Source organism: Pygoscelis adeliae, unplaced genomic scaffold, assembly GCF_000699105.1.
Source record: "Pygoscelis adeliae isolate BGI_AS28 unplaced genomic scaffold, ASM69910v1 Scaffold38, whole genome shotgun sequence".
Lineage (NCBI taxonomy): Eukaryota > Metazoa > Chordata > Aves > Sphenisciformes > Spheniscidae > Pygoscelis > Pygoscelis adeliae.
In genome coordinates this window covers 11,371,088-11,384,023 of record NW_008825614.1, presented here as the reverse complement: position 1 = coordinate 11,384,023, position 12,936 = coordinate 11,371,088, and the positions used below count along the sequence as shown (strand labels likewise).

Below are 12,936 nucleotides of genomic sequence, written 5' to 3'. Positions count from 1 at the left end.
GGTCGTGTGCTGCAGGCCTCCCTGGCGGGCAGGGAGGCAGAAATGTGGTGTCATTGCTTTCCAGGAGCAGGTGTAAGTAGTTGAGGATGAGGGTGGCGGAGCATCTCTTACAGAAATTCTCTGTTCAAGGTTAAAGCCCAGCCCCTCCCATCAAAGCTGGTGTCTTGCCATCGCACAAGCACATCTTTTGGATGGGTGTAGGCAGGGACCAGTTCCTCATGCAGAATGATGCTGTTGTAACTGAGTGTGCTGCTTGCTTTATTAGGCAAGTTTTTTTTGTCTTCACTTTTTCAATTGAAATCTTTAAATTCTCAGTTGGATTGCTGCAAAGGTCATGAAGGGGCAAGACTGATTTAATGGGGGTGAGATGAAGAAGGGCTTCAGGCATGCCGCTTCTAAATCTTCATTCAGGCTGCAGCCTGGATGCGAGGCTGGCGGTGTGATTTGCAATTGCTTGCTTGCAGTTTTTTCCCTTGTGGGTGATGTGTGCAGGAAACCCGCCTAGTTTTACATGGACACTATATTGGGTTTCTGGAATCATCCCCTGTGCTGTCTGATTCTGCCTATGTAAAGGCTTTCTGGTGTCTGGATGGGTGGGGAGACTTGAACAATACAAAGTTTGCCTTGCTTTGAAATTCCTGCTACAGATATTTTGAAGGGGGGAGGGAGAAGAGTGAAAGATTGTGATGAATTCTTACTGAGGCTCAATTTTGTGGCTACATTTTCTGAATGTGTGATAAGAAAAGATGTAACTTAAAAAACAAAAGGGGGGTGAGAGGGAGCTAAATAAAAGGATTTTCTTTGCAGCTCCATCTATTTCAATGGTGCAGCTTTCCCAAGCCCCTTTCCGTTGCCCATCATCACCTTCAGGCTGGTCAGAGGAGGGGGAGGATAAGAGTATGAAGGCGGCCAAGCAGCAGGTGAACCCGTCTGGGGAGAGCCAGCCTCCCTCCAGCCCCCTGCAGTCTGCGCTGAACTCGGCAGCCTCTCCTTCCCAGGCATATGAGACTTACATTGATAATGGGCTTATCTGCCTCAAACACAAGATCAGGAACATTGAGAAAAAGAAGGTAACTTGTTTTTCTTCGGTATGGTGCATATTTAAATTGCTAATTGTGAAACTCGGTGCCTGTTTTAGAATAGCTGGAATAAGGTTGTGTGTGTATAGAGAGTAATCATGGATTTTTTAAAAAATAACCTGATAAAGGACCTAAATGGGGATCTGCTAGTGGTTTTAATTATAATTTATAACCCCTGTATTTTAAAGAATGGTGTTCTTCACTCTTACTGTTCTGAAATGGACTACTTGTGTTTGATGTTGTTTCAGGGAATTGGGAATGCAGCTAACTATAAACCTGTCCTCAGCTGCTGACTTTTCAGTGCATGTTCAATGGTTAGCAAAAGTAATTGAATGTTGATCAAAACTGGGGAATGCTTCTCTAATAGACTGAATCGGTTCAAAACTAACTTGGAACTGATTTGGAGATGGTTTATAGTCTTGCAGAAATCTTCATATTTCTTCTATTGATTACATGCATTTAGTATTAGGATGTAGAGATGTATGTAAAATTGAAAATTAGGAACAGTGTTTCCCCTGACTCATGGAAATGGCAAATAGTATTAAATACATACTGCACTTCACTTTGCATAAATCTTTGACTTCTGTATTTTAAATATAGACAAATGTTACTCACTAGAAAGCTTTTAAATGGAAAGTGTCCAAAGCCTGCTCTCTTGCTTTGAACTGTGCTTTTTGGAGGGGGTGGGGAGGGGATGGACAGAATAGTGTTAATAAGAACTGAGATAATGATACACCTAAAATATTGTGGCTGTAGCTGGTCAGGCTTTTGCATTCTAAGACTTTTCAGTTGATCAGCAGGTGACTGAAGGCTATGTGCATGATTTTAATTGGGAAAACAGTATTTTCTGTAAGGTAAAAGAAATAATGGTGCTGTTGCATTTGGTACTGGGTTGGGATTACAAGTAAAGCAAATGTATGAATATGTTGTGCTTCTCTAAATGTCTGAAAAGCTTTGTGTTATGTCTTAGGGTGAGAAGAGGGAGTAGATCAGACTTCTGGCCATGTGGCTAGGGGACTTGATCCACCTGCAGGAGATGCAGTATTACTGCTGTCTCATGTCATGCATCATGCTGTAATTTTTAATTATGTCAGATAAGCATGTTTTCCTTGTGTGATACAACACAAAGTTGGTTAATTCTAATTCTGTCCAAAGAAGCTTATTGTTGTGAATTTCTCAAGTATCTTTGATTCTTTCACATGAATGACAATATGGCCTCACCAGCAAATGGAAGTGTGACTTACTAGAATGAGTAGAAAGTATTCCTAGTCCTAGGCTCCTATGGGTACTGTGTCAGTAAACCCTATGTGGGTAGATACGTGAATGAAATAGTGTTCAACCTCATGGCAGTGAACTCCCCTTTCTTTTTCCTGTGTGTATAAAGAAGCTTGTAATACCTAATAGTCTAGTATAGCTTACATCAGCTTTTAAAGACTGTTTCGGTATATTAGAAATAAATCTTATGTCTTTCCTAAAGACATTAGTCCACTTCCTTCGGAAATAGTGCTATAAAATCTCGATGACATAACTGAAGATTTTGAAAGACATGCTCTGGAAAACTAAGTAGGATTATTCAAGGTAAGATAACTAAATTCCAGCATTGACTTGGAAAAGCTAAAAAAGCCTAATTTAAAATGAGAACACCGAATGTGTTTGGAGCCCCTTAAAGATCTAGGGTCAAGTGTTAGTATTTCTTAAATGAAGCGAAGGTAGCAAAGTAAGAAATGAAAGATCAAAGATAAGAAAGGGAGGTAGGCAGTCTTGGAGGCTGTCATTGCCAAATCAAAGGCATAGCAAAACTTTCTATGTTGCTTTCTCCTGAAAAGAGAGGAAGTAAATTCCTATTTGCTTGCAGTATGCGGGTAACTTAAATACAGAAAGAATATGTAGCTTCACTTGCACCCCATACTCCACATTAGACAGAAATCAATATAAAAAATTTACTTTGGATTTTCCTACAGCTCAAACTAGAAGACTACAAAGATCGCCTGAAGAAGGGAGAAGCCCTCAATCAAGACCAGTTGGTAAGTTTGCTTTATGCAGGAGTAGGTGGCACCTCAATCTTCAAACATTGTCAGAAGGGATAGGTTGTTGAAGGAGGTAGTGGTGCAGGTTTACAGAAGTAATGCCTGCAGGCTTGTGTTAGTATTTTTTCACAAAACCAAATGGACAAATTATTGGTAATTAAGCTGAATGGTGAGCTCACAAGCTTTAAGTCTCCTACTTTAACCTTCATGTTGTGTACTGCAGTAATAGAAGGTCCTTGTTTATCTTTGCTCTGTAGACTTTCAGCTTCAGTGCTCCTGCACCTTTATTTCCTAATGAGGTGTCTGTATGCAGCTTACCTACAAGGCATTGCAGTGTTCAAACACAAACCTCAAGACTTCTGGGATAGCTAATTAATCCTCATGACTTCTTCATTAACAGGTGTTACTTCAAATTGCCTGTGGGCTGCACAGTGCTGTTGGTTACAAGTAGCTGTTAAGGTATAACTGACAAACAGTCCCTGTTGGTACCAAGGAAGATACTGGTTTAACTTGCATGGGATCTAAAGGCTTCCCTAATACAAGAATCTAGCTATGAGTTACTGGCTTAGTTGGAATGCTCTCCTGTCCTTCTACTGCTGCTATTAGATGGCTGGGAGTTGCCAGCACTCTCAAATGCTGTTAGAACAATGTCTGTTTTGTACCTAAGGGTGCTAGAGTTTGGAATGCCAGGATTCAAGATCACTACTCAACAAATGTGATTTATTTTGTGGAGCTAGCTTAAACTTGCCTGATGTTAAAATGGTGGTTCTGGCTTTTTTCTGTCTTAGACTAGAATGGATTCTAGAACTGAAACCAGCTTTCTATTACATGAAAGCTATTGCTTCTTAAGCATGTCTGAGTAGCAGTGTCACATAATCCAAAGGGTTTATTGCTCTAGTCATCTAGGAGTCAAATTTTTAAAATGTACTTCACATACACACTGAAGAACAGTTGTGTGATAAAGGGCACTGATACTTCTATGGTAGTGCTGATCCTGCTGATGGACCAGTTGGAAAAATACTTCATTGTCTGTTAACTTTATCACAGTGTAGCAGTATTGGAACACAAATACTATTTCCTTGCTCTGAATAATTTGTAAATGGGAACTAGCCATAAATGGGATAAGAGGGGAAATGATAACTTGCTACTTAAAAGTAGAGTAGCCCTATATGGAGTGAATGATTATTTAGCACTTAACTACAAAATCTGATGTAGTCTCTTGCCATCTCAAGTGCAGAAGTAAATGAATTAAATCCGATGGTTTGAAGTAGGATGATCTTTTAGTTCCTCTAAACTCAATCTGGAATTGGGTGGGCAAGAGCCTTTTGTGTTTAGATCATAGGTGTTAAACACAATCTGTTTTCTTCTGTTAGTAACAGTGAGACTATTGAACAGTAATCTGTGTAAGTTTGATTAGTCTTGAACGTGTTCTAAAGCTACTTCTGAATTTGACTCTTTATCTTTGGTATACACCCTGGACTGTGAAAAGCTGTTAGGTGAAAGTGAAATTAAGAGGTGGGGAACTAGAGGTGAAGGATTCTGTAGATGTTTTTCTTGCAAATGCATCCAGCAGCACTAACTTTGGAAAATGTATATGCAATTAACTTGGTTACTGGCTTTCAGTATTCCCAGCTGAGCTTAACTTTTTAAGTATAAGTATTTTTATCCTGGTTTCTGGGATATCTCAGGCTTCTAAAATGGGGAATTAGATTCAGTCTTGCTAGTGAACTGGCCAGTGGTAGTCAAACTGTTCAGATGACTGTTGTAGAAGCACGTATCAATTCAGTATTTAACAAATAGTCTAGCCAAGACCCCTGTTTCAGTGGTTAAGATAGAGAAATACTGCATTTGTACCTTTCAGATGCAAATTCCCAATGTATATATGAATACTGGGACCTGGTGATTGAAGCTAGAGCAGAGCTTAATAGTTTGGACACTTGCCTAAAGAGACCTAACTGCCTATGATACAGTGGAGCTGTAATGTAACTTGATGTCTTCTGTATTTCTCATTGTTTCTCACACAGAGGAAGAAGTGCACATCTGGTGATGAACTTGTTTTGCAAGCAATTTGGATTAAACTGTAATTACTTATGGTGCATGCCTGCCAGAGCTACTGCGTGTGCTAGCCACACTTTAGGAAATGTTTGTTTCAAAAATGAAGAACTTTTAGCAAGTTAAATGCTCTCACTAGCAATATTGTGCTCTTTTGCAAGCTGAGCAGACTTTCTTCAGTACTGTTACTCCAACATGCTGTTAATGAATGTTAGTAACAGCTGTGACAAAAGAAAGCTATTGCTTTCCTGCAGGCTGAGTTATAGCTTGTCATCAGAGCAGTGGCAACTGTTCTTGATGTTTTCAGGTAGGGAGTTTTACTCTGGGATTTGCATGGTTAAAAGCACAATTACTGCAATCTGTCTAGTAAGTTGTTGGTGTTAAATTGTGAGTCTTGCTCAGATGTCAAATGTGTGGGCATTAGGGTCTTAGAAGTCATTCTCCCAAGTGCTGAGTGAACTTGCTGATTAGTTCTTAAAAGTTGCTTGATAAATTGTGTGAGGACAACTTAAACTACCAGATGAGTGCTTTACAGTAACTCATGCACCGCTTTGTGATGAGTAGCATTTAGGCCTAGGCATGTCTAGTATACTACAAATAAGTGAATACAAGTAACTGAACAATCAAACTGATTGTACAAATGAATGTGTAACTTGCTTTCCAGTTGCTTAGGAACACATATGGAATTTGCACATGCCCCAAATCTTATTGGGACAGTAGATTAAGCTTTTGTCACTGCACTGGTGAAACACTTAACACTAACACTACTTTGAAAGAGCTTTATATTAGACTGACGGGCCCATTGTGGAAAAACTTCTCATATTGTCATGAGCATAAACCAAACTGAGTGTAAAGCACATGTGAACAACTGAAATTAAACTTGTTTCTTCTCAGGCATGCCTGATGGTATGAGGATATGGGCAGCATTTCTGAAATACAGCATTTTGCTGTCTTCAGAGCTGTCAAGGAGACTTCTAAAAATGCACTGACTCCTTAGTGGGGAAGAATTAATAAAAAATAGGGTATATCAAAGGGCAATTATCTACTTTAAGTAGTCTTTTTGAAGACTGGCTAGTAAAATATTGGTTAAAGTCATTAGTGAAGACAGGAATACTTCTTTATTTGTGGAAACTAAATTTGAAAGACTTTTTTCTGAAAGTACAACTTGGCTTCTGTATTGTTTTCGTTCTGAAGTTTGTACAAATTACCTGTAAAGGCGTTCAGCTAAGCATCAGGGTAAAAGATCTGCATTGAACTTGTCTGTCTCCTTTATTCCTTCCAGGCTTTCATATCATTATCTGATTTTAAGTAGCTGTTTACCTCTGATTGCTGAGACCTGGGAACAAAAGGAACAATGAAATAACTAGTATCCAGGCTTTCCTGTTTCAACATTAGTATACCAAGTATTGCACAAGATGTTGCCTGGAAAGTCTAATACAGACAAACTTGTAGGATATCTGTGTGGTGGTGTGAGCTGGCTTTGTACTGCATCTCAGACAGTCATAGATGAATGATATTCATGACTGAATTTAAAGTACCAGTTACAGACATAGTATCTTTAAAAAAATTACAATTTCAGAGAAGCACACACTAAATGAATAGTTCTCGATGAGAAGTTAAGTACAAGGGGCTTGAGATGCAACCAGTAGTCTTAAGCATGAAAAATACATTTTTATCTATTCCTTTGTAGGAGGCAGTAGAGAAATATGATGAAGTAGTACACAACTTGGAATTTGCCAAGGAACTTCAGAAGACTTTTTCAGGACTTAGCCAAGATGTAAGTATAAAATGCTCTTCCCTATATTGTCAGGAGGTAACTACAAAGTTTGTGCTACTCTTCTAATGGCTACACTTAGGTGCCAATATGCAGAATACTAGGAAGTTTCTATCTTGGAGCTTGGGGGAACAATGTGCTTAAACTGTCTGGAGTAGTGAGTAGAGCAAAGTAAATGTTAACAATTTTGTGTACCACTGACCTCCACAATATAGTTATTCACTGTGTACCCCTGTAAGAACTTGTGCTTAAGTAAATTGAGTCATTGGAAATCAGCCATGTTCGAGATGCCTCCTGTTTACTTAGGATGAATGTTTTGATGTTTCCAGTGAGGGAAAGTGCTGGGGATAAATTGCTTTGGTCTAAGTGAGAAGTACAGGTCTCAGTAAAATTTTACTGAAGCTTGTGGAGCTTGCCACTTCTGCTGTAGTTGCCTCTAATTATGGCAAGTCACAGATTTAGTGCTTTATTTAGGTCTTTATTCAGGGTTTAAAGCACTACATACATTATTTTTATGTAAGCAAGTGTTTTATCTTTGGAGAAACTGGTCTCTTGACTCAAGCAAATACTATCCTTATGAAAAGATTTGATCCAAGGCAGTGCTGGGCATGCTAAACATGATTAGTCACTGCTCTGGCATTGTTTCTTTGCCTCTTACAGAATGCTGAAGGACTGGTAAAATGGCTTGTCTGTGGTGACTGAGACCCAAACAATTTTGGTAGAAAGGCTTTTCTGGTATGTGTAGTAAGTAATTCCAGCTAGTGCAGTACATCTCAAAGCACTGGGTGAGCAGAGATTTAAGAGCCTTTTCAGCAGTGTTGCTGCTCTGGGTTCCCTCAGTCATTGTATGTTGAACATATAAACTACTGTGCTGAATGTCAAAACTTGGATTGCTTTCTATTGCTTTCCTCTGTGCAGCTGCCTATAAAATATCAAAAATGAAGGATTGTGACCCAGTGTATCTTTCTGTAGGTGTTTTTAGTAATCCAGCATTAACTTCTACCAGTTCATGTTTGTTCTTGAACTTATGCTATATTTAAAGGCTAACCCACATTGTTTTTTCCTTGGCTCTACTTCTACCAGTATGGATTCTACAGCTAATACCCATTACTGGAATGCTAGGGGCCATTCTGGCAACATCTTTATATCCTTTACAGTGCGTTCTGGAAAACTAAATTTTCATAGATCTTGCAAAGAAACTTAAGATACCCCATACTGAGGCATTCTAAATTCTGCAGTTACTTGGATAGCTTTTGCTGCAAAAATCTGTTAGTACATGATAAATTTCTCCTCAAATGCATGAGGGCTGTGTATGTTCTGTGACTTTTGTTGTTGCTTATTCAATGAGTGCTTCAGTCTTCTGCCAACAGAAGTAGAAGTAACTGCAGGATTCTGCTGTATCATTTAAATTGGAGTATTCAAAGGTGAAAAGGCAGTTGTCTCACTAGGAGAAATTTGAGACAACTTCTGCCTCACTAACTTCATGTGATAAATGTTAAAGGTCAGCTAGGCTTGGATTTGTGCATTGGCATCAGTTCTATTGATTCCTTATATTCAGTTGTGAAAGCTGTTATAATAAAGCAACTGCCAGGCATAATCAGGATCTAAATATCATAAAGGTGTATCACAAGTGAAGCTACCAGTATCCAGTTTGACTAAAAGCTAGATATGCAGAGAATTAGTAGATAAATGGGGAGCTCTTCCAGAGAAGGAGCTTACAAGATCTTGGGTATCTGAAGAGAGAATTAGGAGCTTGTTATCTAACTAAAATTAATATTACTTTGATCAGTGTAGGATGATCAGTACTAGAACTTGATGTGTGTTATCCTAGAATCCTGTTACTGAACCACTGTGTTTAACTGTTGAATTCATGTATTGAAATAGCTGCTGAAAGCACAGAAGAAGGCTCAGCGAAGAGAGAGTCTATTGAAGCTTGAAGCAGAGAAGAAAAAACTGCGTACAATACTTCAAGTCCAGTATGTGCTGCAGAACTTCACTCAAGAGCATGTTCAGAAAGATTTCAAAGGTGGTGTGAATGGTGCAGTATACTTGCCTTCTAAAGAACTAGACTACCTCATAAGATTTGCAAAACTGACATGTCCAGAAAGAAATGAGAACTTGAGGTAAGTTCAAGATCTTTGTCTAATTGGTATGCTTCATTCATTACAGTAAATGTCCTCTGTTTGACACTGCCATGTCTTGAAATACTATGTTTTGGGACACTAATTAAAAATTCTATTCAGTACGCTTGCTTTAGTCTGAGACTAGGAATGTAGCAGATTTAACCCACTCTTGAGTATTAAAGCTGCAGTAATTACAGCCTCAGTTGTGCAAGTTACACACAAGCCCTGCCATCTTATGTCTTCCTGTGGGGTTGAGGGGAGATAATCCAATACCATCATAAGCAGGGAGGCTGGTGGTATGCTGCTTCCCTGAGATCTCACTGTTCATGAAATGAAAAAAGTGCGGTAAACACAACTGTTCTGTATTCCATTCATGTGATGATCCAGATGTGCTTCTCTATTCCAAAGGGATGTAAGGTGTAGTCCTGAGGCTCTCTTGCTATTGGCTTCAAAGTATTTTTAAAAATTTGACTGAAGGTTTTTATACCTCTGCACTAAACATCATACATTTTAAGGTAACAAGTTGTCAACAGATGTAATGTATGTAAGTACTAACTTGGCATCATGCTTGTACTATGATGGCTTATGTTTAGCAGGACAGCCTGTCTGTTTTAAGATAGTGTAGTAAGAACTGTGTTTAAATATGGAAAAAGTAGCTATTAGGTGGTAAGTTGAAACACTTTATGGATAATAAGAGTAAGTATTTCCATATTCAGACATGACTTAAGTTCCTAAAACTTCTAATGACTTGTCATATGCTAAACTTGTCTAATCTTTGCTCTTAAGTTATCTTCTAAAGAACAGCTGCTTATAAAAAGCCACACAATAAGAGTCTCTCATCCCAGTGAAATAACTTTATTTCTAGCTTATAATTCTCATATTATGCTTCCACAAGAAGCATAATCCTTTCCTTTGGGATACTAAATTTCATCATGGTGGACTTCCAAATCTGTTGTCTGGAGTGGGTGGGGTGGAGCATGGACCTATGTCAAAGTTTCCTGATAACTAGCAGAGTGGCAGGAGCTGTTGATGGTTGCCCCTGCACATGTGCATCCAATAAACAAGGTGATCAGCTGATTAACAGCAATTGTTTCCCTCTCTGGGAATCCTGGCTTGGAATGATAGTCCAGCCATATGGTTGTGTGGGATAGTGCTAGGCTCTTTAATCTGTCTTAATTACCAACAAAAGAACCTACATTTGCTAGATTAAATCATGTACAAACAGATGCAGATGAATCAGTAGTGGATAATGGGCTTAGGATTCACTCTATGTATACAGACTTAATTTGGAAGGCTAGACATTAGTCAGTGTCTTAAAATGAGCGGTATTGGTATACTACAAGACTTGATCTTGGCTATGATTCTACCTGGTAAAACTGTCATTTGTTTTAGTGTGGAAGACCAGATGGAACAATCATCTCTCTACTTCTGGGACCTCCTAGAAGGAAGTGAGAAACCTGTGGTTGGAACAACATGTGAGTGTCTCAGCTAGAGAAATAACTTAGAGATCTGAAATTTGTGTGCTATTTAAACATCTTAAAACAAATAAATATATGTGGAAGGCTACCAAATTAAACACTTTCAAGTGCTGTGTGTTAATTTAGTTATGCAAGGATGAATTGCTGTTTGTTCTAAGTTCTGTTTTTTAAGTATGGATCAAAACAATCCAGTAAACCTTTCCCTGGAAAAAGCAAGCATGTTCTTCTACCAGTGTACTAGTAGTACCTTTTTGAGGAATAATGATGGTAAAAATTCCAAAGGTGATGCATGAATACCTTACAGAACCAGCAGTGGGAAGCTTTTTGGATAGTTATGTGCTAATGGGTTAAGATTGGAACACTGTTCCCAGCCATGAAATGCTTAGTTGAGTATACTGGTGTGTATTACAAAGCTTCAGTGGCCCCAGGCTGAAGGTCCCACAGTATTGAAGATTCTTTCCTCTTGTAGGAATTCCAGGCTTGTACCCATTGTCTGACTACAGTGCAGGATACCACACTGAGGAAGGATAGTCATTAATGGAACTTGCTGTGATCTCTAATCATGCACAGTGCAGTCTTGCTTTGTCCTCATTTTTCAAATACACCAAAATCTGTAGGACTCTACATATTTTCTTCCATCTGTGGCTTTTAAGTTTCAGAAACCCTGGTTGTAAGCTAACATACACTTTCTGTGTTCCTATTTAGAACTTGCTTAGAGGAAACTGTCCTTGCTTGAGTTGTAGTGTCTTTCCTATTGCAAACAGACCTTGCTTGTCCCATTTACTCCAGTCTTGTAATGGCTGTGTGGCAGTAATCTTGCATTTGTCATTGACAACAATGTTGTGGAAACTGTTAGATGAGAGCACTAATGTACCCTATCTAATTTTGGCATACAGATTGTTGAACTGACAACTAAGTGTTAACTCTTTTCATACAGTTCTGAACAAAGTGCAAGCTGGCCTTGTAGAGCTACAAGCTGGTAACTTTAGCCTTGTATCTTTTGATAAGAACTGATGGTTGCCTGGTTATCTCAGACTCTGAATTTTTGTAGCTTTTTGACTATCATCTAAATTTTTGTGACTATTTTGTCAGTATCTCTATCCCTTTAGTGTCAGTCTTCCATCCTTTTGTGTGCAAGCTGAACTTCAGATAAAGCTGTTACGACTTCTTATTAGCATTCATTGCCTTGGAAGGCATTTTTTTATATCCATATTAAATTCTAGCTACTATTCTTGTTTATATGGTTGTTGCTGGTAGGAGTGATCTTTCACTGAATGTTCTTCCTGTTCTCAAGGCTGTCCTGTCTCTAGCCCTTCTGAAACAATTTCTAGTGTCACTGCTACTTCTGAGGTCTTACTCTCTACTCCAAGCTGCTGTCTTTTTTGCATAAAGAAGGGAACTGGACAGTGCTCATCAGAAAGAGTACACAGTTAAGTTTTTCTTCGACCATGTCACTTTTGACTTTTTCCAAAACTTCAGAGGATGAAGTTCAGTCTGGAACAATTTCTTGCTTTCTTCCCTCTGCTTGTTTTTACAGTTCTTAACTCTTCCTTCTGAGACTTACCATCCTACACTGGGAAGAGGGTCTTGTAGGGCAGTTCCATAATGACTTTGTTTAGCTTTACCTATGCTACAGTCTGCACAGTGTGCTTTTAGTATCAATGCTGGCTAGTTTATAATGGTAAACAAATCCCTTTCTAAGCATATGGGAGACCAGGTGGCTGAGTGTTTACCTTGTGTGCATTTAAACACAAGCTGCAATCCAATGCCTCTGGATTGCAAAGATGTTTTCAGCTGTCATACATAAAGCAGTTTAACAAATACTGTACTAAAACATTTTATTGCTGTAATTCAGTTAAGATGTGTGAACTTGGAGAAGTTGCAATTTATATAAAGGGAGGAAGTAAGGAGTCTTGATCTGTAATCTGAATACTCCTTAATTTCAAATTTTCATATCTTAATTTCATGGATTTTTACTCTTCAGATAAACACATGAAGGACCTGTTATCCAAACTTCTAGACTCTGGCTACTTTGAAAGTATTCCGACTCCTCGCACCACCGTGCCAGTAAAAGAATTGGAAGAAGAAGTAAATAGAAAATCTGAGAGAACAAGACAGATGTCAAAAGGAGAGTCTGTCAAAGAACCAGGTGGAATATTACAGGGTTCAATTTCTGTACTATAACGTTGGGATAAGCTTGAACTGAACATTGACTTTGCATAGCCTGATGCTAAATCTAATCCTGTGCTGTAGCTTATTGGCAATGTAGTAACTGAAATGGAACCTGCAAGGCTTGCAGCCCTATTCTGGCTAATATTGTAGAAAAAATCTAATTCATAGTAATAGGATGTCTTGTCTTCTGAGCAAGCCTCCATGTTGAAGATGTGAGAATTGCCTGGTGTA

The 12,936-nt window shown here is 38.7% G+C and overlaps 1 protein-coding gene across 1 annotated transcript in view; it reads left to right on the top strand.

Moving 5' to 3' along the window:
• The first annotated feature begins 813 nt into the window (after positions 1-813).
• CAPRIN2 (caprin family member 2) overlaps positions 814-12,936 on the top strand; it is a 34,024-nt gene continuing 21,901 nt past the window's right edge. The window contains exons 1-6 of the mRNA XM_009332904.1: positions 814-1,070; positions 3,041-3,103; positions 6,849-6,935; positions 8,817-9,055; positions 10,448-10,530; positions 12,518-12,682. Coding sequence (XP_009331179.1) covers positions 822-1,070; positions 3,041-3,103; positions 6,849-6,935; positions 8,817-9,055; positions 10,448-10,530; positions 12,518-12,682 — 886 coding nt within the window. The 5' untranslated portion in view covers positions 814-821. The remainder of the gene's footprint in view (positions 1,071-3,040; positions 3,104-6,848; positions 6,936-8,816; positions 9,056-10,447; positions 10,531-12,517; positions 12,683-12,936) is intronic.